Source organism: Mesoplodon bidens (assembly GCF_964165515.1).
Source record: "Mesoplodon bidens genome assembly, contig: HAP1_SCAFFOLD_146, whole genome shotgun sequence".
Taxonomy (NCBI): domain Eukaryota; kingdom Metazoa; phylum Chordata; class Mammalia; order Artiodactyla; family Ziphiidae; genus Mesoplodon; species Mesoplodon bidens.
In genome coordinates, this window is record NW_027672719.1 from 793,217 (window position 1) to 820,455 (window position 27,239).

At 56.3% G+C, this 27,239-nt stretch overlaps 2 protein-coding genes across 14 annotated transcripts in view; both read left to right on the top strand.

Annotated features, from left to right (window-relative positions):
- Positions 1-24,581, top strand: LOC308609776 (BCL-6 corepressor-like). 13 transcript variants are annotated; one of them, XM_081259082.1, is made up of 6 exons: positions 1-692; positions 17,151-17,251; positions 17,525-17,698; positions 19,731-19,866; positions 21,186-21,264; positions 22,205-23,671. In XM_081259082.1, exon 6 carries the CDS (start codon positions 22,404-22,406, stop codon positions 23,532-23,534), a length of 1,131 nt encoding a protein of 376 aa, XP_081115208.1. In that variant the 5' UTR covers positions 1-692; positions 17,151-17,251; positions 17,525-17,698; positions 19,731-19,866; positions 21,186-21,264; positions 22,205-22,403; the 3' UTR covers positions 23,535-23,671. The 13 variants fall into 13 exon arrangements, with proteins under 13 accessions (XP_081115208.1, XP_081115199.1, XP_081115207.1 ...); XM_081259075.1 differs by lacking the exon at positions 1-692 and adding an exon at positions 13,968-16,665 and having other exon boundaries at positions 17,095-17,251; positions 22,205-24,581; XM_081259071.1 differs by lacking the exon at positions 1-692 and adding an exon at positions 13,976-16,665 and having other exon boundaries at positions 17,095-17,251.
- Positions 24,518-27,239, top strand: part of LOC308609780 (BCL-6 corepressor-like) — a 9,409-nt gene continuing 6,687 nt past the window's right edge. Inside the window, exons 1-3 of the mRNA XM_081259086.1 lie at positions 24,518-25,134; positions 25,793-25,846; positions 26,318-26,504. Of these exons, the coding sequence (XP_081115212.1) occupies positions 26,327-26,504 (178 nt within the window). The 5' untranslated portion in view covers positions 24,518-25,134; positions 25,793-25,846; positions 26,318-26,326. The remainder of the gene's footprint in view (positions 25,135-25,792; positions 25,847-26,317; positions 26,505-27,239) is intronic.

Genomic DNA, 27,239 nt, shown 5'->3' on the forward strand with positions numbered 1-27,239 from the left:
GGGAGGGGGCACGCGTTGGGATCGCGGCGCGCGGCGTCAGACGGAGCCTGGGCTCCCAGCGGCGAGGTGAGGCGGAGCTACGCTCCTTGCTGAACGCGAACCGAGCTCGGCGGCAGCGGGGAAGACGCGCCGGAGCCCAGGCCGCGACCGAGAGCGGGAGCGAGGCGGCAGCGGCGGCGGAGGGGGAGCCCGCAAGCTGCCGGGCGGGGAGCCCAAGCCGCGCTGTCGCCGCGCAGGGAAGACTTGGCCAACACACTCACACACACACGTTCACACACCCAGCCCGAGCTGGCGCTCGCGGCTAATCGTCAACATGGCGCTGGGGCTCCTGCCCGAGCGCGCGGCTGTCGCCACCTGCCCGGAAGCTTTGAGCCCGCCCCGCCCGGCCCCGCCCCCGCCCCCACCCGGCCCAGAGCCCACCCCTCGGCGGGGCCGACCGCAGCAGACAGCGAGAGAGGCGAGCGGGTTGCGGGCAGCGGGGGACGGCAAACTTTGCTGTTCGCCGCGCTTCCCCGGCCCGGCCCCTTCTCCCATCGCGAACGTCGCCACCCCACTTTCCTCCAACCCCGCACACCTCTCCCCACCCACCCCACCTCCTGTCGCTCCTCCTCGCCGCCTCGACTCTGCTCCGGGGAAAACTTCAAAGCGCCGGATCGCAGGCTCCCTGCTTACTCCCCGGCTGGGGATTTCAGGTCAGTGCCCGGAACACCTTTCCCCGCGGAGGCCGCGCGGGCTGGCGGCCGTGCGTGCGGCGGGCTGCAGTCGGCCCCCTCCCTCGGGGCCCAGACTAGCGGCGGGTGGCTCTTCTGACTCTCGCGTACCCCTCGAAGCTTGTGCCTCGCGCTTCACTTTGGCTGCTTTGCTCGCTTTCGTTTTTATTTCCTAGCTGTAAGTTATTAAAAATGCAGCCAACCTAAGCGGCCCGGCGTGGGCTTCGGGGAGGGAGGGGCGCGGCGGGGGCGGACTGCCGCCCCCCTGGGGGCTGGGAGGAGAGCAGGGAGTTCGCGGAGTGGAAGTTTGCAGGCAGTGTGTGCCTGTGTGCGCGGGAGCGCGGTCGTCGCTGAGTGCCGCGAGTCGGGCGTGGGGGGCGGGGGGGTGAGCTGGGCTGGAAGTTGGGAAGCTCGGCTCGTCGTTAGCTCGCTAGCAGGAAAGGGAGGGCGGCGGGTTCCCGTCTGCTTTCTTTTTCGACTCGGGAAAGAACTGTAAAAACCCCCAGCCGCCGCTGCCTCGTCTCGCCTCTCCGGGGGCAGCTCGTTCTTGCTCGTGGAACGACGGCGTGTGCGTGCGCGAGGGTGTGTGTGGCGGGCGCCCCGAGCCGAGCTCGACCTGGCCGCCGCTGCCGCGCGACTCGTGAGGGGAGTCCCGGTTTTTTGTTGTTTTGGCTTTCTTTGGCTTGCTCCAAAGCGTGAATCACGTGGATTAAAAAAAAAAATACTAGGAAATGGAGCAGAGTGAGGGGTTCCGACTCTGCCCGCCCGCCAGCCAGCCAGTCAGGTCAGACGCTTTGTTTTGTAAATGTTCTTTTAAAATTGTAATCTGCCACCCTGGTCCACCCCCACCTTCCCCGCGACGTCGTGGGGTTGGTTTTAAGTTGTGAGACCCCAGGGGTGGGGGTAGATCGTGCGGGGGCGGGGCGGCGGCGGGCGGGGGGGCGAGACCTGGGTCCTCCTCTGGGTAGCGTGGAGTCTGGTGGAAAGCCCTGTAGGGCGTGTGCGAGTCTGCGGCCGGAGGAAGTTGGTCCCACTCGGAGGGCGTGCGGCGCAGAGGCTGAGGGCGAAGAGGAACTTGCGCACCCGGGCGCGATCCTCGGCCGAGGCGGGGAGGGCGAGGCGCCGCTGCGCCTTGGGGCCCGCGCTCGGAGCAGGCGGCGACGTGCTCCTGCTGTTTACCAAGCAAGCCCCGGGGCGCCGTGTGCGGAGTAGGGCGGCTCGAGGCACGCGTGGTCCCGGCGGGCTTCGCGCCGCCTGCACTCTCGAGTGGGCACGTCCCCGGGTCCCTGAGACGGCTGAGCCTGGCCTCGTGTAGGCCGAAGCCGGGGCGAGGCTTAATTTGCAGTTAATGAATCTTTTCCAGAAGTCCGCGATCTCCAGCTAGAGGCTGTGAGTGCCCGCGCGCGAGGGCGCGCGCCGCCGGCGTCTAAAGGGTTGGGGGGTTGCGGGGATGGAAGAGCGAAGGAGGGGGGAGGGTTATGTGTATTTAAAAACAAACCTTAAAAAAAGAAACCAGCGCGCTTCAAATAGGTATTCGTACAGCCTCTTGTGTCTAGAGTAGACAGCTCAGGGTTTTAGCTGCTTTTTTGTTTGTTTGTTTTTTTCTTTTTTTGAGAGAAGGCCAGAGGAGGGGTAGTGGTATTTGCTTCTAGGGGTAGTCTCTGGAGAAAAATCCGTAAAATGACTTAGGAATAAAAACGAGGAGGAAATGGCCCACCCCAGAAGGTGGTGGGTGGTGAACGCAGACAGACTTGGGTATTTGTAGCCATGTGACACTTGCTGTGGCACTGGAAACGGACACCGCGGGCCGAAATTAATCCTTAGGAGGTGTTGGATTCGGTTTGGCCAACAGAATTGCTTGTGTGGAAGGCATTTTAATTGTCGGCCTCTGAGACTCCTGTACGTGGACACTTGGAAAACACATTTGCTTCTCGACCCTTCCCACTCCACCCCCGACCCGTTATCTGGTCTGGGCTTTGCAGTGTCGGTTCCCGTGTTTATTATGGGCATGATTTCACCGCGAGGAGGAAGCGGGGAGATGGCGGTGATTAATATGCCGTCCAGGTTTAATCCGAGGCTGGCCTTTAGTGTGCGGGTTTACGCCGTCACTCACCGGGATTGCCTGGGGTAGTGGGGGGGGGCGCGGGGCTCGGGCGCCAGGCGCTCCGCGGGCAGGTCGGGGTTGGGGCTCGGACGGCCCCAGCGCTGTGCTTTGAGGCACTGTCACCAGTAGGTGACTGAGAGTTAATTAGGAAGTGTTCTCCGGATCAATGGGCCGCACAGCTTATTAGCGATTCTCTCCAGCCCTTTGCAGGGCCGGCCGGGCCTGTGCCTCCCACACAGGCCGGGACCCCGCGGCCCGGGCTGCGGAGAGCGCCTCTGGGAAGTGGGGAGGGATGGGCGGCGAGGGGCGACCGGGAGGTGAGTGTAACTTGGCCGGGCGGCGCGTTGCGTGCGGCGCCTCGAGGCCCGCGCAGCCCGCTCTTTCTTCCTGCTCTCGGTCGCCTCGACTGTGTCTTTAACTCGCTCCCGCTCGCGTCGCTGCCTGGCTGCTCCTCCCCGCCTCCCTTGCCTATCTCTTGTTCTCTAAGCACGACGCCTGTGCTCCCCGCCCAGTTTGGGATTAGACAAGATAAAAATCGGACTGCCCAGCGCGCAGAGCTGTGACTGTGCCCCGGCAGCCGGGCTGGCGGGAGCGCTGTGGGCCGGGGCCGGGGCGGACCCGCTGTGCGCTCGGGGCAGCCCGAGCCCGTAGAGTCCCACCCCGACCCTGCAGGCGCGGTCACGCTCCAGCGTTCTGTCTGTCTGGGGGCGGGCCGCGGAGGCGGCGGCAGACTCCCGTGAGCGAGCGAGCCTTTGGGCCCAGCGACCAGGGTGGAGGCAAGGCTGCGAGGGTTTCTCTTAACCCTTTAAAGACGATAGGGAGAGTGGGGGTGGGGAGTGTAGTAGAAATTCCTGGAGGCAAAGTAGCCCCCTGGGGAGAGGAGGCGGGAGTCTGGGCTTAGGGTTTTCCTTTCTCTTCTGTGTATGCAATCTCACATCCTGGTACATTGGGCTCGATTCTTCGAGGAACCAAACGCAGCTGCTAGGTGATCTAATTTGACCCGATACTTCTCAATGGGGAAGGTGTGAACACACACAGTGGGCACCCTCACTTAAGGAAGTGAGTTGGGGAGATGCAGAGGTTAGACCTTACCGTTCCCAGCGGCCCAGTATGTGAAGGTCTGCTCAGAGCTTTAGTCAGTGGGGCCTCTGACTGAGAGTGTTGCCTACCAAAGACCCAAGCCTGAAATGCCTGTCCACTGCGTACAGGTATGCGTCGGAGAGAGCAAAGGGGTCCTTGAGTTGTCTATGTAAATAAAAACACTTTTAACCATGAACTTGTGGAGAGTTCAAATAAGATATGTGCAGGGAGGCAGCCTCCAAACAGGAGTTGGACAGCGATGTGTACAAGATCGATCATTTGTATCCACATCCATGGGGTCAACATTGAATGGGTCTAAAAATTTAATACAACTCTGCAGGCATTGGTCTCGTTCTTTCCCTGAGGTAGACCCCTGAGGTAGGTGGGTTACCCTATAGAGAAATGAATCATTAGTCACATTCCTCTCTCCTTCCCCCTCCTCTTCCTTTTAGGGTTTGTAGTCTTAGGGGATCCTCTAGTTACATTAAACTGCAACCCCATATTGGTCTGGGAACGAGCCCCATTATAGGCAAAGCAAGAATGTAAGTCGTGGGGAGGTGTACGTGTTAGACAGGAATGCACAGATTAAGATGTGCGCCTGAATGACATGTGCTGAGACAAATCAAGACACTTGGGCTCTGGTGCCCACATGGAACAAGAGATAGAGAAGAGAGAAAGAACTGGCCGCGAGGAATGTAAACATGGGTATGCAAATACTGAGACCTAGAGCGAGATCCTAGGAGAAAATCCCAGACTTTGTTGAGCTGGCAACTGGAGCAGAATTTCTGTAAGTTCGTTCGAGAGACAAAAGCCTATTTAAAGGTGTGAAGAGGGTCACCTGGAAACACAAAAAGCATTCACATGCATACATCCATGCTTAGATACACAGGCTGAACGACAAAAACTCCTCAGTGCCTGATGAAGATTTTCCTGCCCGGTGAGACAGAGCAGGGCACGGAAGTGTGGGCCACACAACCACATTCGCACACTCATTCACTGGGAAATACTGTGTCTTCGGCTAGAGGGAAACTGAGGGCGACGGTGCCTAGCTAAGGGTGGATGGCCCTTGGTTACTAAGATTGCTTCTGGTTATAGTTTCTTCCCATCTGGAGTGGGGAAGAGAGTATGTCTTGAGCAGGTAGGAGGATTTCTGAAAGATTTTTGAGTTCTGGACCCTGAGAGGATGGATGGTGGAGGAAAAAGGAGTAGCTTTGCATTCTGGGTCGGAAGCAAGGGATGTTGCGCTCCTCTAAGCCCTGTTTGCTAAGGTGGCGCAGGGCCTAGTGAACTGAGAGAGACTGAACCGAAAGAAGTACGAAGCTCGGCCTCTGGGCGGAATCAAGGGGAGGTATGCTTACTTTCCCTTTTTTTTTTCCCCCTTGAGGAGACCGTGCGGGGACGGCCAGCGTAGAGAGGATTAGCAGGCGCCTCTGTGACCCCAGACGCGCGCGTAAACTCGGCTTGGGTTTGGTTTGCGCGTGGCGTCGGTTTGCCGCGGTCCTTCTTTGTCTGAGCCCAGCCGGGAATTCCAGCTTTTATTGGGAAGACAGCACTCGGGTGGAGCCCGCGCTGGGTTGGGCACGACAGCCGGGGCTGGGCAGGAGGCTCGCCGGCCTCCGAGCCGCCCGAACCCCAGGACGGTCCTCGGGAGTGCCCAGCGGCCCCGGCAATGCCACCTCGGTGGTTTCCTCGAGGGCGGCGGGCCCAGCAGACCCAGCCCGGCGGGGCGTGGGGCCTCACGGGTCCACTTGGGCCGCCGTACCGCCCCTCTCCCCGCTGGCCCCACCGCTCCCCCGCCAGCCCCACCGCTCCCCCGCCAGCCCGAGGCCGAAAGGAGCTCTGAAGGCCCTCTGTTAAGCTCCAGGGTCACACCCGTACCCTGGGGGCCGCGCAGGGGCGGGAGGACCTTCTCCTGGCTGGAGGCCTCCAGCCCTCGGCTCACACGGTTTGGGCCTGGAGGGGCCTCGCCCAGGCAGGGGAGGGGAGGCCTATCCCGACCGGGCTGCCTCGCCCGAGTGAACGGCTGGCAGGATTCCGTCTGTTTGCAAGGCTGGCTGCGCTGCCGGGGCCTGGATGGTGGCGCTGGCTTGAGAAGCAGCCGGGGCAGGAGTGGAAGGTCTTCTCAGGCCACCCCCGTGGCAGCCAAGCCGCCTGTGCCCCGAGCACTTGGCCGGGGACGTCTCCCCAACCTCCAGCCCGGCCCGTCGGCTTTCGCTGGTTGCCCGCCATGTGTTCCTCCGGAAGGGATAGCTGACTTTCTGTTGGATGGGAATTAACCAATGAGCTTCCCCCCACCCCCGCAACGTTTCTGTAGCAGGCCCCCTTTCCCAGCGCAGGCTCATTTCCGCCGGCCCCTATTCGAGGGTGTTGGAATTGGGTGGGGGCGTCCCCGCACTTTGTTATTTCTTAGAACCATGTCTCCCCGGCCAGCCATCGCCCCTCAGCACCCATGGGCTCCGGCGCCCCGTGATTAGACTAGCGGGGAAGTCCGCTAGGAGAAGATCCTGACAGCATTAAATAGAATTTGATCTAAAAGACAGTTTCCAGTATAATCTCGTTATGCATCACAGACTCCCGGTGTTATTTTGTGGAAGGCGGACAATGATCAATTGACATTGACCCGGGGCCGGGCGAGCTTTTAGATGGTAATTGCCATATTGATTTGCATGCAAAAAGGAGACCTGCTAAAGTTAAAGACCGGAAGCTAAATGAAACTAAATTTATTGTCTAGGTGCAAACCAGAGGAACTACTGGGGGGAAGAGGGTGAGTGAAGTCAGGGTGCCAGGGGCAGAGCAGGTGAGAGGCCCAAGAGCTCCGGGAGGTCACAGATTTGGGAGCGATCTTTGCCCTGGTGATTTCAAAACGTGAGGAGCGGGCTTGTTTAGGGTATGGGGACCCAGCAGGGAAAAGTTATAAACAGGCACTATTGCATTGAAGGCACTGGGATCTTTTAATGCTAATAGTAACTGCGAGGGGGGAGGAGAGGTTTATAGGGTTATAGGGGTCTTCCTGCACCATTTCCGGCACCCCCCATTTCTGTTGTTCTACCCGAGCGCTTATAACCGTGCCAAGGGCACCCAAATTCTTGCATCTGAAGAGTTACATTTTTTTTTAAAGACAGGCCTTAAACTTTCCCCGCCCCCCTCCCCCCCCCCCGCGAGTAGGGGGCGGTTCTGCATGCCGCTGCGGGCAGACCTAGACGTTTGGAGGCTGCGGGAGTTCCTCCCCGGACGCAGCAGCAGCAGCCCCAGACTCGGCCGGACGCCGATCGCTTTGGGAAGCGGCTCGTTCCAGGTGGCCCAAGTGGCGGGGGCGGGGGAGGGTCTGCCGGGGCCAGGGACTCACGGTGCCGGGGGTGGGGGGATCACCTCCCTGGAGGTTGGAAGGGCCTGCACGGAGGGTGTGGAGGAGGGAAGGCGGGGGCTGGAAATCCTGTCCCAATCGGCGGTGATCGCCAAGGCCGGAAAGTTTAAAAAAGAGAGAAAGCCACTGGCTGCAAGCCAGGGGCTGCCGGGCCGCCGGGGCGTGTTTGGCTGACTAGAGGGGTGAGGACCCGGCTCCGCCATCGCCTCGGTCCCTCCCGCTGCGGAGGCCCTGGCTTGCCCCAGGCGCTCCTGGAGCCATTTCACGCATCCGGAGCCTCGGCCACTGGAGGAGCCACCCGCCCGGGGCCGGGAAGCCGCAGGGGCGGCTGAGTGTCCGGCGCTCCTGCCCGTTCCCCTTCCCACCGAGCTGAGCTGGAGACGGCCCTGGGTCGTGGAGCCTGTGGCGTCTGTGGCATCGGGTGTGGATGGTTCCCGGAGCTTCTGAAAGCCCGGGGCAGACCAGGAAATTGAAGATGGGGTGGGGAGGGGATGTTGAGCGCTGACCCTGCGCTGCTGGGATGAGAAGTTGGGGAGAGGAGAGAGAACCCCAACCTCCGGCTTGTCTCGGGACTTGGCTTTTTGTGGGGACCCCCAGGAGTCCAGGAGGGTCCAGCATCTTGCAAGCCGCTTCCCCCTCAGTTGCCTCCCCAGCCCACTTTGGTCCCTGGGTTTTTCATTAAAGTCCTAGGAAAGGTAGATGTAGGCAGTCTTTCCAAAGGGCTTTTGCTCTGTCTAGATAATTTGATTGATTGCTTTATGTGGCAAAACTAGTGTGGCAAGCCTTCTTGTAGTTCCAGGTGTCAGCACTTTTTCCAGAGACCTAAGAGTAGCACCCACCTCCCACTGCCTGTTCTGGGCTCCTGGAGGAGGGGAAAGTGGAGCCTTGTTGGGAATCCCTGGCCTCACAGCAGGGTGTTCCAGTGTAGGGAGATGGGTAGGATGTTGGCAGAAATTTCGAAAGACTTCACATGGACCAAGAGATTTCTGGGTGTAGGAGAAACTAGGATGCGGGCTCCTTGTGGACCGAATTTCATAGGTGTTAAGTGCTATCCTTTTACTCTGTATTGGAGTACAAGGGCTAAGGAAGCCTTCCGAACTTCTTGGGGATTCGGGATGGCACAATTTGACCGATAATTGGCTCCTCTCCGCAACTCCAGGACTGAGTTTGACCGTGGCCCATTTTTACTAGCTGTGTGACCTTGGGGACAGGTTATTTATGGCCTCTGAGCCTCAGTAAGTTTCTTATTTGTCAGACTGGGTATAATTTTCCACCTTTAGGATCAAAGAATACTTGGCACATAGTAGGCCCGGAGGATTAGTAATTGCTTTGAATGACTGGTCAGATTCCTATAGGTTGCTTCTCCGTTCCCTGCTGCCCCTGAGATGCCCGCCGCCCTCCCCCCGCAAGACCTGCGTAGGCCAGTGTCTGGGGACCAACCTGCAGGTTAAGCTCCCCTCCAAGGGTATTCCTGAGGCTATTCCTCCAGGTCTGCCTCCGTGGGTTCCTCCTTCTTTCCCTTTGTTACAGTTCTTTGCATTCTGGGCTTTAAAGGAATCCATATGAAAAGGCTGGGATTTTTTTTTCTCCCCCTAAGTGGGATCATTTATATGGTTAGGAATTGATTCCAGAACCGGTATCTAGGTGCTCTTTGGCAAGTCCTCCCGTCATTCTTTCGGGGGGAGGGAACAGCAGCGGCTGGAGGGGAGAGACCTGGTGGGAAGAGGTGAAAGGGTCTGGCCCGCTGCAGAGGCCAGAGGTGCTGTGGTTTGTCTGATAGGGATTAAGTCCGGATGTTATGAGGTCTCAGTGTGGTTTTCAATAAAAGTCTGTCAGGGATTGCTTCTTTTCTATGGATATGTATTTTAAAAACTTTACTAGCATGAGAAGAAAACCAGACCTGTATGGATCCAGGCCGGTAGTAAGCTACTGTGATCAGGTTTCCTACTAGACTCCCAGAGGGGAAGTCAGCGTTTGATTGAAGCTACACTTGGTTCTTGACTCTCTGGGGATGCCTGCTCTGAAACAGGAGCCCTCCCTTTCTCTCCTCCCCCCCACCCCCCTTTTCCCTTCTTCCCCTAAAAGCCTTTGTGCTGAAAGAGCTTCAGTAGGCATGAGTCCCTGGTACCTCTCTAAAGAATGCCTTCCAGTCTTTGCTGACATTGTTTTGTGAACAGTGGGTTTTACCAGGCCAGCAGTTTTCCCCCGATCTTAGCTCACTATTTTAGAGGTTCGAGTATGCCCAGGATGCGCCCAACTGCAGTGCTTTCCAGTGTGTGTAGCCAGGGCCTTGCCTGTAATCTGAAAGACACCTTAACCTTTGCCCTAGGTGCCCCCCCGCGGGTGGGGGTGGTGAAGGTGGGGAGAGCAAGGACAGGGGATCTTGTTGAGGGTCTGTTTGTTTTCTCCAGCCACAGAGGCAGAGGGGTGGAGTGGGGCGAGGCCGAGAGTACGTTCCAGCCTTGGGTCTGATTTAAAACTTGGTTTAATTGGAGAAACTCTTAGGCATTTAACAGTTCTGTACAAATGCAAACTTGACATAGCTCTAGGCCTACGTCAATTAGGAAAGAATAAATGAAGTACAGAGATGTCCAAACTATGTAATTCCTAGAGTTGTCTGCCCTCCCGTAAACACATGACAAGTGCCAAGGCATTTCCAGTCAAAACACCCATGGAACCAGCAGCCTCCATCCTTTGTATTTATTATTTTATTAACAGCATTTTACAGAGCATTTAACAAGCACAGCCTGCCTGCTTTCCACCACAGCTCTCAGCAGACTGAGGGGTGGAAAACAGATGGGGGTGGCGAGGAGTGGTCTCTAGAAGAGACTTCTAAGCTGGAGACATCTCTTCAGGTGGGCAAGGAAAAGGAACATTTGGGGTTCCTTTCTCCTGGCCCCAAAGAGAAGACAAAAGTAATGCTTTGGAGGAAGAAATCCCCTCTCCCTTCTCCGGAGGAAAGTTGTGCAGATGTGGTCTGTCTAGTCTCCACTTGGATTCCAGAAGGTGTGAAGCAGGGTCTGCTTTCCCAATACTCTGCCCATCAGTTATTGGTGCTTTTCAAAGAATAAGTATTTGTCTGCTATCATTATTCTATATCCTGGTGGAAAGTTTATAAGGAAAACGAATGCCTTTCTTAAGTCATAAAATGAGCCTTGTATGATTATTTAATTAAAATCTATTTAAGGACCGATTAGGCGTGTAATTTGCGCTAATAATGACGATGATGGAAATGTTCGACTTAACCAAAAATCATAAAAGGAGACATTTTGATCAGTGGGGCGACCAGGAAGGATTCAGGGAGTTGGACGGTTTTCCGAAACACGAGGCTTTGGGCTGCAGAAAGTGCCGAGCTGCCTAGCCTCTGGGACCACGGTAGAGAGGGCTGCAGGACCCCAGGCTTGGCCGGGGCAGGCCGACCCACGCTTTGCTGAGCAGAGAAACCGACCCTGGGAGTCTGAACAACCTTTATTCCCAGCTGAGGAAATGGGGGAGGGGGCCTGAGAGGAAGAAACTCTGGGAGAGAGCTGATGAACCCCACAGAACTCTGCGCGAAATGGCTGTGTTCTCTTGCTTTAACAATCAGCAGCGACACACGCATTGCTGTCTAGGCTAGCCTTGGCTGGAGCCTGGAAGGGTGGGGGGAGGGGGGGTCTCTTGTTCTGGAGAAACCTGCCAGCTGCTGGGCTTGGTGCGAAGGCAGACACAATGCTGCTGTTGGTTTGATCTCTAACTGGATTGTTAGTCTGGCTTTAACTGTGTGGTAAGGGGGGAATGTGAAGGCTGTTTACAGCGAGTGCAAATAATGTGACAGCTGTTGGTGCAGGAGCAGCGCTGTGCCTCCTCGGCGCTCACACAATGCGAGCACTGTGCAGGCCCACGGAGAGCTGCAGAGGTGGCCGCCCCTTGCTGGCCCGGGAGCCCTCGGATGCGCTGCGAGAGAGCCCTCCGGCGGCGGCACCCGCACCCCGCGACACGCATCTTTCTGGCTCCTGGGATCGTGGTGGACGTGCGCGCTGGTTGGTGTGTTGTGGATTAGGGAACTTGTTAGGCAGAGGTGGCAGGAGAAGGCCTGCGGGGTCATGAGTGTCAACTGTCTGGAGGGGTTTGGCCGGGATCTGTTGACCTGGGGCCTCAGTGGCTTGTGACCGGGTTGTTAAGATTTGGGAAAGTAACTTTCCACCCTAAAGCAAGCCTGTTGGAAAGAATGTATTAACTGAAGGCTTTCTGGAAATTGCAGAGGCTCTGAAGGCCGTTGTTCTTCCTCTGAAATGGCCCTGTTATTCAGACAAGTTCAAGAGACAGGCGGCCGCTGTGTTCTATGCCCTCGGCCCCGTTTCCTGGATTGGAAACACAAGTGTGTAGGTTCAGGACCCGAAGGGGGGTGAATGGGGGTGGGGAGGGGTGCAAGTCGGCTTTTGATCACCCGCCTCCCTTTGCCTTCCCGGTTTTTAAGAGCGCACTTGCCTTTCAGCTGCAGGACCAGCGGTGCTGTCTTGAGGTCTGCCCACAGCGCCACCCACTCTGTGACTTAATCAACGAGATGCCCACAGCCCGGCCTTCTCTGAGTTCCTGGTCCTCTGCCAGGCACTGCGGGGAGGCGCCAGGGTGGGAGGGAGAACAGTTGGTGGGTGGCAGCAATACCCCGCTGGGCCGGTCCAAGCTGGCAGGCTCAGGATGGTCCTCAGGATGGTCCAGAAGATGGGCCTGCCCCTGGGCTGTCCTGGGGCAAGCTGGGGGTAAGCACCACTCCCCACAACCTCAAGGTTGAAGGCTTCCGCAACCCTGGCCCCCGGGCTTTGGAGGATCATTTAGAGCTGACTTAATTCTATATCCTGCCCTTCTGTGTGATTTCGGCCCCTGAGTGTACAGCTTGCAGGATATCTGCAAATTACGGGTCCACCTCCGCTCCCCCCTGCCCCCACATCTACTCTCTGAGTTATAATGTGGACTTCTACATCTAGTTGGGTTCCCTAGTGGGGAGCTGGGAGATGCTTCTGGAATGATACATGAACTTCGGTGCCAGTTCTATAAATTGGTCTCTTTTTAGGACGTGTGCCATTTTCTGTAGGAATGTTGCTTGCAAAACGAGTTTCGCCTTGGAGGAAAGGCGGAAAGATAAACAAGCCTGCAACGCCAAAGCGCTGGCAGTCTTTCCCTCCTTCCAGCTCTCTTAAAGCAGCCGGGCTGCATTTCCAGGATTAGACTCGTGCTTGTGAAGAGGGACTCTGGTTGGCTTTTCTTTCCCCCGAAGCAAATGCAAATTAGAGAAAAATAATTTTCTTTCAACGATATGCAACGTATGAGTCACTTGTTATCGTGCTCCGAGGCAGGTCTCATTGGCGCGTCTGCCAGCTCGCTCACATCTGCTGGGCGCTGTTTGGGGCATTTTAACCTTGGTGGTGTCGTGTCTGGTCCCACGGGTCAAGGAGGAGTAATTAAGCTCTGAACAGCTAGAAAAATTCACGGGCCCCCACGTCTACCGCAGTTTTCCCACAGCTTTGTTTGGGGTGTTCCGGGTTCCAAGATGAACAGACGTGGGGTTCCTATTGTTCCTCGTAAAGAAAGTGGGAGCCCCTGTCCTCCTCTGACCCTCATCCCCAGCCTTCCCAGGACTCCCAGGCTGCACACAATCAGCAGGGAAGCCGGGTGCAGGTCACAGGACCCTGTGTTTTATGCATCTTTTTTTTTTTTTTTTTTTTTTTTGCAGTATGCGGGCCTCTCACCATTGTGGCCTCCCCCGTTGTGAAGCACAGGCACCGGACGCGCAGGCTCAGCGGCCATGGCTCACAGGCCCAGCTGCTCCGCGGCATGTGGGATCTTCCCGGACCGGGGCACGAACCCGCGTCCGCTGCATCGGCAGGCGGACTCCCAACCACTGCGCCACCAGGGAAGCCCCTATGCATCTTTTATTCGTAAAAAGTTCCTTTGTGCTTCCTGTGTGTACTAATGATAGCTGTCGTTAATAGCTTTCTGGTCTAGCTTGTTCCTTGTGGGGGGAGGAGTTTGCAGTGAGTTCACTATTTCTACAAAGCCCTGATGGAGGCTGCAGTGCAGTGACACCCCGTCTAGAGTCGTGGTCTATGGATCGTTTATTCTGGATCTGCCTCCAGGTTGTGTAGACTCCAAGTGGGAACCCAGCCTGTAGGGACCAGACCCGAGGGGGTGTGGAGGGTGGGTGGGCGGGGAGGAGAGGAGTCAGGTTGATTGATTGCTTTCAACCGAGGTTTCCTGTCCTGGGCTGCTGCCTCCTGTTGAGGGACACCAGCTTCCAAATGGGGCCCCCTCTTGCATACACGCGTGGTTGTGTGTGGCACAACCGTGAAAGAAAGTGAAAGGAACAAAAAGCCGAGGCCTGGCGTCGGGAGGGGGGGTTGGCGGGGGGAAGGGGAAGTGTCTGAGGTTGGTCCAAGAGCTGACGGGGGGCCACGGCTCTGTTTTTGGGAAAGGGGGTGTGTGGCGGGCAGCCCCGGTTTGGCAGCGGCTCTCCCGGTCGATCCTTGCTGGTGCCCCCCTCCCCAAGCCCCCGAGCCCCCTTTTACAGTTGGCTACACCTGGCTTGCATCTTTGAATCGGGGAAGGTGGGGGAGGCTTCCACGGAGAGAACACTCCAGACTGGCCGAAGGGAGCGCAGGACGATGGGCCGGAGCGGTCTCCAGTCAGTGCCCACTCCCCTGGGGCGCGCCGCCGCACATCCCGGGTTCTCCGTGCGCCCACCCAAAGTTGCTTTTTGTCAGAGATTCAGCGGCAGGCGCCTGGGAAGGGGGAGCCCAGAGGAGCGCGCGGGCGGGGTGAGCTGGGGTCGGGGGCTGGCCGAGAGAGCCGGGGGTCCTGGAAGGTCGGGCGGGGGGTGCGTGTGGGGGGGCGGCCCCGCGCGGGGACCTGGCGTAGGAGGGGCGCGGAGCCTGCGGCAGCGCGGGTGTGTGTGGTGGGAGAGAAAATCCCTTTGCTGCCGACCGATCCGTGCTCGGGGCTGAGGCGGGGGAGGGGGCGCCGCTGCCGCTGCGGGCCAAGTTCACTCCCGACTGACCCGAGTGGCTCGCGGCGCTATCCTGGCGCCCTGGGAGGAGGCAGGGAAGGTTCTGGTTGCTCAAAAGGTCAGGGCCAGCCGCGTGAGTTTCCCGTCCCCCACCCCGTCACACCCGCACTCCTGCTCCGCAGCTCTGTTACTAATGCAAAACTTGGGTCGTGAGTGGGGACGCCTCTGGAGGCGGCGACAGCCATGACTTGGAGTGTGCCAAGAGACAGCGCCTGGGCAGGCTGGATCACTCCTTCCACTCCTCACTCCCCCCCAGCACCCATGCCCGGCTGCAGGACCCGTCGGGCGACCTCCTTCAGCCACACCCCAGGACGCCTGCGACCCTCGCCCCGACCTGGGGGCATCCTTGGGGTTCCCTTCTCCCCACTGCTACACATACTGGGGAAAACATCCCAGGAGGACTTGCCCCAACGCTGCACACCCTGGACCGCTTTTTCTCATCTCCCACCTCCTCGCGGCCCCCAGTGCTAAAATAGGAACTTCTTCTTCCCTCCCTTCCTTGACACCAGTAGAGAAGTGTCTGTGTGTGACTCAGTCTGCGCTTGGAGCAGTCCCAGGAAGGGCTCCCGCGCCATGAGCTTTGGGCTTCCATGAAAGCCACACACTCTGCAGAAGGTCACCCCTCCCTGGCCCCCTCTGTGTCCCTGCCTCAGCCTTCCCTCTGCCGCAAGGAAACTATGTAGCCATTCTGGGGTTGGTTTGTTACGTAGAATGTTTAGTGGAGTCAGATGCTGTTTAATGGGTCAGATGTGGCCTGCACCAGCTATTGCCAGGCAGAACTCGAGTCCATAGTGCAGTTTAATCCTCTGGAAAACACGGTGCCAAATATTTACAGATGAGGGGGCCAGAGTTGAAGAGGTCCGGCCACCTGCCCAGAGACACGCCGTGGATGAGAGTGGGAGCTGGGAGGCTGTGGTGACTGCGCGCGCGCGCGCGTGTCCTCCACAGAGAACCAGCCATGCCGGTGCAGCGAGAGACACCCCTTCCCCGAAGAGGTCCCCAGCCTACGGAGGACCGTGGCACATGGCATGCTGGCTGGGAGCCCTGCCGTCTGCCCGGCCTTCTGAGCCGGAAGCTCCCCAAAACCCGTCCAGGTCTTCTTGGTCACTAACTGGATAAATGCCTGATGCGGCATGGGGTGCCTAGAGAGTGAGGCCCTAGGAAGGGGCACCGTTCGTATTGGAGTGGAGTTGGGATGGTTTGGTGGCACTGCTTCCCATTCCGTCGCTGTCACTTGACAAGCGTGCTGTGCAGACTTGAACCAATCCATCAGCGCCTCAAGGGCGGAGGCAGTGGAAAGTGGCCCGGTGCCAGGAGGAGCTGGGGTGGAGAGAAAGGAGAGGTGGCAGGAGTGGCCTGGTGCTGCCTTCCTCCCTGCGCTCACGCCAGCCTCTCACGGCCACTGCTCCTTCCTTTGCAGCCTGTTTGTTGCCTGCCAAGGGAAGTCGCCTTTAAAGAAAAAAAACAAAACAAACGTTCTCTCCTTCTCCTCATTCCATAATGGTGTCTTCATGGCAGGAATCGGCAGAACGGTGGTGGGTGCAGCTGGGGACCCGTGTGCCCCCTCGTGTCTTTTCACAGAGGGCCAAAGTGCCCTCGCTCAGGGATGCCGAGGTTGGGGGGACAGCTCCTAATCTTGGTCCCTCTGACCTCTTTCTGCCAATCAGGCTCTTCTCCCCAGCGTCCAGGCCAAGCTCGGATGCTAATCATAACTCTTGGCTCCCGGACCAGATGACTGCCCAAGTCTGTCGAGGGAGACTCAAGCTCTCCTGTGCTTGCCCCTAGGGCCAGACCGAAAGCCGGAGACCACGCGGCAAGTCTGCGTTTTGCAAGCCGGGTCTCTCCCAGAACTGGGTGTTCAGCGGGCAGCCACCACAATTCCTGGTCTGTTCTTCAGAAACCAGACGCTCTTCCGTCTCCCCGGCTGACCCCTTCTCTTGGCCACCTTCCCTCTTCATCCCTGTCCCACATCCTTGCCCCCTTCTCTCCACTGCTGGAAAAAAGGGTTAAAACCCAGAGCCAGGGTGTAGCTTAGCAGCTCCCACTGGAAACAGGTTGGTGCTTGTAAAGTGCTTTTCATGACTGGCTTCACACATCTTGGCACTTCCAGAAGCATCACCCACCTGTGGAAGAAAAGGGGGGGTCGTTGAGAAATAAGGGCAGATGAGCCTCTTATATACAGCAGCAAAGCGCCTGCTGTGTCTGTCATCTAAATCACGTCATTTGCCCCCTGCAGCATGACCCACAGCCAAGGGTCAAGGAAGTCACTTTTGAAGAACTTTTCCTTGGAGGTTAAAAAAAAAAGAAGAAGAAGAAAGTAAGAAAGACCCCCAACTATTTCAATAGCCGCTTCTAGAAGAGGAATGGGGTGAGCGTGGCGGTGTCTCTGACCCTATCTCTGTGTCCCTTGCGCCCACGATCCCCTTAGTTAGTTTAGTTCTACATCCCAGAGAGATGGGGGGTGGGCCCGTTCTTCAGTGATGGTGGGGTGTACGCAGTATGGCCTTTGCCCAGGATGAGGGTGTTCCTGCCCAGGATTTGGGCTGTCACTTTGGAGAAGGGCCTCACGCCAGGCAGGGCCCCCGGCTCCTTGGCCCTTTCCACTCAGGTCCATCTTTGGCCCGGAACCGGAAGAGAGTTAAAAGTCTTTAGCTCGTTGCAATGAAATTATGGCTGGCAGTGGCGCCGCTGTTTGTTCAACAGACCTCCACTTTTAAACAGTTCACAAAAAGTTCATGGGGCAGCTAAAGTTTATAAGTGTGTGGGTGTGGGTGTGGGTGTGTGTGTGGGGGTGTAGTCAGCAGGATCCAGTACTGAGCCTTGCCCCTCCTCCTCTTGTTTCTTCACGGCCAGCCCCCCGCCCCGCCCCGCCTCCACTCCCGTGACACCGGACCACGCTCGGGGCCTCAACGGACCACGCTCGGGGCCTCAACCCTCCATCTGACCCTGTGCACGTAAGAACACTTCATCCTGCCACTGGGTGTTATTTATCTGTGCGGTGTTAATATTGAAAACCCCACCAGTCAAGACCTGGAAGGGCGGGGAGAGGCTTTGAAAGCACCCCATGGTCCCAGGTGTCTCTAAAGTGCATTCCCCTCTCATGCTAAGTCCAGGCCGCCCTTTCTAAAGAAAAGCCCTTTCAAGGGAAGGGGGCTGCTGGCCCTTTTTGAGGGGAGGGGAGAGGGTTCAGTAGGATGATTGTGGCAGGGGCCTTTCTGTTTCCTCAGTCAGGTGCTCAGAGGTCCTTGTCCCAAGGTGACAACTGAAGGAGACATGTAAGAGGCAGCTTGTGTAAGTTTTGAAGACTGGAGCACCAGAAGAAGATTGGGGCTTCGAGGGCACACACGCTTCGTCCCTCATCCTTTTCTTAAGGGTTTGATGGAGTGACCCTTTGGCTTCTGGTATAATGTCCAAATTTCATCATGACACCCAGCCAGGGGGTGGCATGGTGTGGTCCTCCCGCTGCAGCCACGGCCAGGACACTTGCACCGAGGAATGTTGCTCCTCCACCTTTTAGATGAGGCTTCCCTGGACATCTTCCTTTTGGTCTTCCTTTTGTAGAAGGGGCTGCAGGGGTTAGGGAGGGGACACTTTGTTGAACGTGCCTTCTGGTCGGCCCTGCACTAGTGGTGGCCTGCCCCCAACTTGATTTGTATGTTCGAAACATGGAAGAACAGCCCGTGAGCCCCCCACAGAACCTTCCTTGATGCCCAAGTCCATCTGAGTCCACCTTTTCGGGGCACTGTGGCCAGCCACTGGAAATGCCCCAGTCTGTCTAAAGAAAGGGACGCTTCCTAAAGAAATAGCTTCTCTAGAATCCCACCAGGCCGGACACAACTGGGAGATCCCTGCCTCTCCTCCAGCTTCATCGTTGAGCTCTAACTACGCGCCGTGTGTCTGCGGCGTGGGGCTCTTGATGAACAGATGGTGTTCTCTTCTGTATAGGGGCCGATGGGGGATGCTGGTGGACAAAAGCCTGTGTTAGGACAAAGAAATGCAGAGGGATAGCCTGGCTGGCTTTGGGATTCAGGTCTCCCAGGTGCTCCCCGACCCCACCCCTAGTCACTCTCGGAAAAAGAGTCCCCAGTCCTTGGTGGCTCCCACCCAACAGACCTGGCAGTCAGCTCCGTGTGCTAAAGTGTAAAAGCAAGCATTTGCGTATTTTTTCCTGCTAACAAAGGAAATGTGTCGACTTGGGGAACATTTGGGCTTTCGGGAGCTGTGTGGGTGGGTGTGTGAGGGAGGAGAAAGAAAAGTTGCCCCCATGAGCTGCACACCAGTGATTTCACACTCAGGTTTGGGTCCTGTGTAAAGAGGCCGTGGCTGGGGGGGGCCCTCCCCCGCCACCCTGCCCCGGACAAGGGAGTCTGAGCAGGGGAATTGCCTAGGGCCATCGGTCCCAGGCATTAAAGGCTCCCCTACTTATTAACCCAGCATTTAACAGCAGGATATGGAGCTGAAGCGCAGTCAAAAGAAACGGCTCAACCTCCAAAGAGCAATTAAAATCCTGCACGAGGATAAATCACGCACCGTGATAATCCTGTGAATAAAATGCAGCTTGTCCTGACCCTTCACTCATGCAGCAAACTAGAATGTGGTGTGGGTGGGGCTGGTGGGCCGGGAAGTTAAGGAGGGGGCGGGGCTCTCCCCTGTGCCTCAGCAGCCTCCCCCCTCCTCCCGCTAGACGGAAAACGGGTGGCTTCTGCTTGCTCCCCGTGGGCCGGAATCTTGCAGCCCCAGCCCCAGCCCCAGCCCGGCAGCCTGGGCTGCTCCGATTTCTGCACTCGCTCCTGATTGCTGGTCCCCAGCGAGCAGGCGTCATTGAATTACTCAGCCCCCTCCCTCTGCAGCTCCCAGGCCAAACCACCCAGGTTTGGGGCTTAATCTAATCTAGGGCTCGGGTGGGGTGGCTCGCCAGCGCACTGACTCTTTTTACCCCTCCATCTGTAAGTCACACGCACCGCAGCCGTGGAAGTGAGTCGTAGTTTGGGCCACCACACCGGACTGTTGTGCCTTTTAGCCCACACCCCACCCCTGTCCCCAATCCTTTCAGCCACAAGAAGAGTCAATGTGGGGCTCCCTGGAATCTAGCACCGTCCACTTTCGATCCAAGTGTGTTCTCCAAAAGGCTGGGAAAGGGGAAGGGAGAAGGGAGAAGGGCAGGTTAAGGGTGTCATGTGCTGTACCTTGAATGGTGTGGCCTGTGGCTCTTGAACTCTGCATCCCCAGCGCCTCCTGCCAGGGAAGTTCCACCTCCCTCCTTGAACCTCTGGCTCAGGTGTGTTCCTTTGCTTCTGGCCATCTGTAGAACATGGAGCAGGGTCTGCCTTCCCAAGTGCATTCTGTATGAAGTGCCTAGAAGGAGGGTTTCTCTTGTTCCCTCTTTGGCTCCTTTTTTATTCAACCTCCTGGGCTTCTTTTTGTTTTAAACAGACTAGACGCTTGAAGAAAAGCTGCCATCCAAGAAGACGACATGCTTTCAGCACACACCCCCCCCCGCCCCATATGGGAATGTTCACAGCTGGATGAACAGCGAGAGGGTCCGCATGTGTGGGATCAGCGACAACAGGTAAATGCGCGTGTCCGGCTGAGGCCTGGGGAGAGCGTGGGTCCTTCCTCAGGGCTCCTGAGCAGAGCCCCCCCTTCATGTCCTCACAGCCAGAGTGGGCCCTAAGGGGGTAGGGGGGAGATCTCCTGCCTAGCTGGTGGCCCTTGATTTACAGTTTTAACAGGCAACCTGGCTCAGCGAAGCATTGCCGCCCTTTAAGAGGTTAGCCCCTAAAGCGGCCTTTCAGTGCACTTTCGTCCTTAATTTATTATTTCATATTTACGAAGGAGAATTAATCCCAGTCTATATGCTGCTTTAACTCTAAATGTCAGGAGTGTGGGCCCAGGTGGATCGGCCTTCGATGTGCTTTTAAAACAAATAGTTTGCTCAGTAATAAATGGGACGATAGCCACCCTTCACACCATTGAAGCCCAGGGTTTCTCTGCGTCCTCCGCCACCTGTTAAGCGAGGCCACTGGCTCCTGGTTTCAGTCACCCGGCAGCTCTGTTATGCTTCCTCATCAGTAATTTTGGAGTGCGGGGTAGAGGCAGCTAAGCAGTAGATAATTGAAGCTGCTCTTCCGGGTAATGATGAAACTTCTCTCTGCCGCTTGTCAGTGATTTTATCCTGGGGATTTGGAAGTTGGCACCAAGCACTTTCTTTATCGATGCTCTCTGATAACAAGTTCCAGGGGCAGCCGCAAGCAGCCTGGCACAGATGTGTGGCTTCCCCTGGAGCAGCTGACATTTGTATGATATTAGTGTGTTATCCCCCATCATTTTGATAGAGGCAGTCAAATATGGCTTCATTATCACCATGGAAACCAGTTTCATAGGACATGGTACCTAACTTTGTTTGGGGAAAAGTTTTGAAAGCCTGTCCTCACGGGTAACACAGAAGTGATTGATGTAGCCAGCTCGCAGACTCCAGCCTTGAGGTCCCCACTTTGGCTTTGGACATTGTATTACTTCATTCCTGTCCTCAGGTAGAGCTTATAAGGGTCTGCTAGGACAGCAGAGCCCGGACTGTCCTGCCCGGCCTCTCTGGAGGAAGAATTGTGAGGGTGACGTGGTTGTGCAGACTTTCTGCCTTACCCACCTCGAGGACGTAGCATCTGTGATTTCACATCCCTGTTGCCCTGCCTTTCCTTTGTTTTTCCCAGTCCCGTTGAATCACCATTCGGGGACAACTTTCAATATGGGCCATTGGGGAGGATTTTTTTTTTTTTAAGGGCAGTTGGAAAAACGGAGTTATTAGAAACTGGTCTATTCTGGGGCAATCTATGAAAGATGGATTAAGTGAGGAATGCTTTCATGAAGTTGGTGTGTCCTTCTAAATAGGAAAATTCCTGTAAACGAAGGTGACACTTCAAAGGCCGTACTGGAACTAAGGGAAGACAACCCCTTGAATCACAACGTGGTAAGAGATTAATGGCTTCTGTTGATGTGCTGAGTATCAGTGATCTGTAATCAATCGTGCATTCATTTGCCTACCATTAAAGGGCCTTTTGGGGGCGGGGCGGGGTGTTTCAGGGCAGGGCTGAGTAGAAAGCCTAGGCCGCAGGACGAAGCCTCACCCAATTTCTTCCTGGCTCGCTTTCTTGGCTGTGCTCGCCATTTACGTCCTCGTCCCCTGGTGACTGGTGGGATACGTGCCGCCTTTTCTTCGATAAGCTACGTGCCACATCAGTGCTCCCAGCTGGATAAATGTGTAGCCTCCAAGTAGACCCTTAGGGTTTCCCTTCCCAGTAAAATATGAAACAGAGCTGTCTTCAGATACCAGGGAGAGGAAGTCAAAAGACACAACTACAGTTTGACCCATGGCCTCTTTATTGATTTAGAAATGAGACAGCTCAAGTCCTTCATTCCTTACTGTCCCCCTGAAGATTGGTTTTTGTTATGTTAAAGAATGCCTCCCCGCTCCATCCGGGGAAAACGCAGTGCACATCGCCCCGCCCTAACCTGACTGGGGCCTGGGGAGGGTGAGTCCGAGTTCTGTACCCCATGAGGGTAGTTCTGAGAGCAGTGGAGTTGGTATCACCTCAGTTGCAGCAAAGAATTTCTGCTGAGAAGGTGGATCTTCCAGAGTTAATAGATGACTGATTAATGCAGGGGCCTCAAGTCTAAGGGGACCAACGTTTTCCGTGCTTTGAGGACACTAGTTGGACAACGGTGAGGCGGCAGGCAGAGGAGGGTTCTGGATAAGCGGGGGCCAAAGACCTTGTGAATCCTTTAGTTTTTAACCGTTTCGGCTCAGATGTTGAGGCTGATGTCCGATTGAGCTAGTCCGCGGTTTCTCTTTGGGATGGGCTGCTTTGAAGGCATGTCCTCGGTAATACCCATATTCTTCTTCTGCGAAGGTGGACGCGACCACGGCCCATCGGATCGATGGCCTGGCAGCGCTGAGCATGGACCGCACGCACCGGCCTGATCCGGGAAGGGCTGCGTGTCCCCGGAAACATCGTCTATTCTAGCTCGTGTGGACTGGGCTCAGAGAAAGGGCGGGAGGCTGCCACAACCATAGGTGGTCTGGGGTTTTCTTCCGAAAGAAACCCAGAGATGCAGTTCAAACCGAATACACCCGAGATGGTGGAGGCCTCCGCTGTCTCCGGAAAGCCCCCAAATGGCTTCAGTGCTATATACAAAACGCCACCCGGAATACAAAAAAGTGCTGTCCCCACGGCAGAAACACTGGGCTTGGACAGACCTGCCAGCGACAAACAGAGCCCGCTCAACATCAATGGTGCTAGTTACCTGCGGCTGCCCTGGGTCAATCCCTACATGGAGGGGGCCACGCCAGCCATCTACCCTTTTCTCGACTCGCCAAAGAAGTATTCCCTGAACACGTACAAGGCCTTGCTACCTCAGCAGTCCTACGGCGTGGCCCAGCCGCTGTATTCTCTGGTCTGTACCAATGGGGAGCGATTTCTCTACCTGCCGCCACCTCACCACATCAGTCCCCACATCCCATCATCCCTGGCCTCGCCCATGAGACTCTCGACGCCTTCGGCCTCACCAGCCATCCCGCCTCTGGTCCACTGCGCAGACAAAAGCCTGCCCTGGAAGATGGGCGTCAGTCCTGGGAACCCGGTCGATTCCCACTCGTATCCCCACATCCAGAACAGTAAGCAGCCGAGGGTGCCCTCTGCCAAGGCGGTCACCAGCGGCCTGCCGGGGGACACGGCTCTCCTGTTGCCCCCCTCGCCTCGGCCTTCACCCCGCGTCCACCTTCCCTCCCAGCCCGCTGCGGACACGTACTCCGCGTTCCATAAGCACTGTGCCAGGATGTCCACCTCGCCCTCGGTCACCCTGTCGAAGCCATACATGACGGTCAGCAGCGAGTTCCCCGCGGCCAGGCTCTGCAGCAGCAAGTATCCAAAGGCTCCAGAAGGAGCCGAAAGCACCCAGCCAGCTCCCGGGCACGCCCGGAAAACAGCAGGTGAAGACAGAAAAGGTGGCAGCTCACCTCCTCTCTTGGAGAAGCAGACGGTTACCAAAGGCGTCACCGATAAGCCACTAGACTTGTCCTCTAAAGTGGTGGATGTAGATGCTTCCAAAGCTGACCACGTGAAAAAGATGGCTCCCACCGTCCTGGTTCACAGCAGAGCTGGAAGCGGCCTAGTGCTCTCCGGAAGTGAGATTCCGAAAGAAACTCTTGTCTCCTCCAGGAAATGGCTGTGCTATCTATAGATCTGAGATCATTAGCACGGCTCCCTCGTCCTGGGTGGTGCCCGGGCCAAGTCCTAACGAAGAGAACAATGGCAAAGGCCTGCCGCTGAAAAACAAGGCCTTGGACTGGGCCATCCCGCAGCAGCGCAGTTCTTCATGTCCCCGCATGGGTGCCGCCGACGCCGTGGTCACTAACGTTTCGGGGTCGGTGTCGAGCGCCGGCCGCCCAGCCTCTGCGTCGCCGGCCCCAAATGCCACCGCCGAGGGCAGCGAGACCAGCAGGAGCTCCGTGGATACCACGCCATCCGTCATCCAGCACGTGGGCCAGCCCTCGACCACACCTGCCAAGCACAGCGGCGGCACCGGCAGCAAGGGCGCCAAAGCCAGCAACCCAGAGCCGAGCTTCAAAGCGAATCCCTCGACCACACCTGCCAAGCACAGCGGCGGCACCGGCAGCAAGGGCGCCAAAGCCAGCAACCCAGAGCCGAGCTTCAAAGCGAATGAGAATGGCCTCCCGCCGAGCTCAGTATTTCTGTCACCAAACGAGGCGTTCAGGTCCCCACCAATCCCCTACCCCAGGAGTTACCTGCCTTACCCAGCGCCCAAGGGCATTGCCATAAGTCCCCTCTCCTTACACGGCAAAGGCCCTGTCTACCCTCACCCGGTGTTGCCCAATGGCAGTCTCTTTCCTGGGCACCTCGCCCCAAAGCCGGGACTGCCCTACGGGCTACCCACGGGCGGGCCGGAGTTTGTGACCTACCAGGACGCGCTGGGGTTGGGCATGGTGCATCCCATGTTGATACCTCATACGCCCATCGAGATCACTAAAGAGGAGAAGCCGGAGAGGAGGTACCGGTCCCACGAGAGGACCCGCTACGAGGACCCAAGCCTCTGGAACCGGTTTTCTGAGATACTGGAAGCCGGCAGCACCAAGTTACATCCAGAAGTCCCCGCGGACAAGAACCTAAAGCCCAGCACCAGCTGAAATCAAGGGAAGACCGTTGTCAAGAGTGACAAGCTTGTCTATGTAGACCTCCTCCGGGAAGAGCCAGATGCTAAAACCGACGCTAACGTGTCCAAACCCGGCTTCACAGCTGAGAGTGTCAGCCAGAGTGCCGAGCCCACCAAACCCCCACCTGACCCGGCTCTACAGCCACACCGGGATTTCATTGCCCTGAGAGAGGAGTTGGGGCGCATCAGTGACTTCCACGAAGCCTATACTTTCAAACAGGCTCCGGGCCAGCCAGTCTCCGGCTTAAGCAAGGAGAATGTTCCAGCGGTAACCAACAAGGAGAACCTGGCGACGCCGGTCTCGACTCCATTCCTGGAGCCGACCCTGGGGAGCGACGGCTCTGCGGTCACGTTCGGGAAAACCCAAGAGGATCCCAAACCATTTTGCGTGGGCAGTGCCCCACCGAGTGTGGACGTCACCCCCACCTACACCAAAGACGGAGCTGACGAGGCAGGATCAACCGATGGCAAAGTTCTGAACCCGAAGCCATCTAAGCTGGCAAAGAGAATCGCCAACTCCGCTGGTTACGTGGGTGACCGGTTCAAGTGTGTCGCTACCGGACTGTACGCAGACTCCAGTCAGCTCGGCCGGGAGCAGCGGGCATTGCAGGTGAGCCCCCCCCACCCGAATTTCAGGAGCCTGACCAGTTGTCAGGTTTTTTTAATGTGTGAAGAGGAGGGGGCCGGGGGTATGATAGGGCAGGACACCGGGCTGATTTGGTTAATGAAGCTTAGGGTAATTGAAATGTTTGAAATGTGTCCAGTAAGGGGACGTAAGTGGATACTTGAAGTTATTCTGTAGATTTTAAGCGAACTCCACTCGAATGCTGATAACGGAAGTTTTAATTATTGCGAAGGATGTCTAAAAGACTGCATGACATTTACCTATCAATCGCTTTGATTTCTCTGCCGTTACTGTACGTTAACAAATATACCTAAAAGCGCTGCTTAGAGTGCCTTACGTGATACTTGGTGGAGGTGTGTAGCGGCCGCATGTCTGTGAGATTCGTGCAATTTTTTTTCCACCCAAAAAACAAACAAACAAACAAAACAAAAACACAAACCTTGCTTAAAGGGATAGAGTATGTATTTAACTTGCTAGTGAATGATAGATGTTGTATAGGACTTTCCTTAAGATATTTTACTTTTAATTAAAAGACAAATAAAGCCAAATTGTTTTGCAATGTTAAGAAAAAAATTGGTTTATGCTTATAAAAATGGATGAAGTTATCTAAATGATCCATTGAGTGCCCATTTTAATTACATAGGTGGAAGGATTACAAGAGGACAGTATTTTATGTCTACCCGCTGCTTACTGTGAGGTCAGTTCTTCAAATTTTTATTACTGGAATCTTCCATAAACCTTTTGAGTTAAATTTCATTTCCAAATATACAAAGGGAAGTTTGTGGGCCATGGTCGTCTTTATTCACTGTGCATTTATTTTCTTTTCTGTTGTGTTTTTGTTTCGCTTTCTTTGCGTCGTGTTTTTGTTTTGTTTTATTTACCTTCGAAAGAGAATGTCTGTCTGTATGCCACAGTGTATGTATGGCTATACATACACACCACATATATCTCTACATACATATGGCTTTAGGAATAAAGAGTGTGTGACTAGTTACACATAGACACTCTTACGTTTTTATCGTTCAATTTTAAAATATCTCAGTTGTATCATAAATTGTGGTTGGTTTTGGGCAAACTTTTCTTTGAAGATACCTTCCTTTAAGGTAAGGGCAGTGAAATAGCTTTGGTGGTAAGGTGTGTCTTTTTTCCATCTCCGTTCTCTTTGTAGCGTGCAGTGATGCGCTTCTCAGAGTTGGAGATGAAAGAGCGAGAAGGTGGCCACCCCACGACCAAAGACTCCGAGGTGCGCAAATTCAGCCCCGCTGACTGGGAAAGGCTGAAAGGAAGTCAGGACAAAAAGCCAAAGTCGGTCGCCCCGGAGGAGGCCATTGCCGACCAGAACGACAGTGAGAGATGTAAGTGAACCCAGGCGGCTCGCGTGTGGTACCACGTCGGTGGGAACGGGGCAGTTCTGCTCCCAGTGCCGAGGGAGGTGAGAGGAAACCATACGCTTCCGACGGCCCAGCGTCTGGGTGCTGGCTGTTCGGAGAACGGGCTGCTCTGGCCACCCTTCCCAGCTGTGGATTGCAAGGCTGGTTGTCCTTTGGAGCGTTGCGGCATCCAGGAGTGAAGCACCTATGAAATGTTGTTTCCTGGCACGCGTCTCCTTTTTCCGGAGCAATGCTAGTCCTGTAGTTAGTAATAGTCTGATACAGTAGAGCAGAGGAATGGCAGTGCAGGACCTCCGGCGTAGCAGGTATGTGTTCTGTTTCGTAGCAGGTACGGATACGGGTTTTTGGTAGCAGTGGAATGACACTTGCAGCCAGAGCCAGACCCTCCAGAGTGACAGTCTCCTATGGGAGGGGGTGGAGAGTACTCGGACTCTCCCTCCAGAGGCAGAGGTTTCGTTCACGTGCGATGAGGGCTGATGAAGGCCCCAGAGAGATGAGCATCATTGTGTTCTGTGGAGGCTCGTTTGCAGTCATGAGGAGCTGACACCACGCTCCAAGGGCGTGGGATCAACGAGGGTGTCTTCCCACCAGACGGGTGTGTTCTGTTCTGGAGGCCGAACTGGAGAGAAAGCTCGTGTTGCCTCAAGTCACACTCTGCGGTCCCATCGGCTGCTCCCCCACTGGGGTTGACTTCGGGCT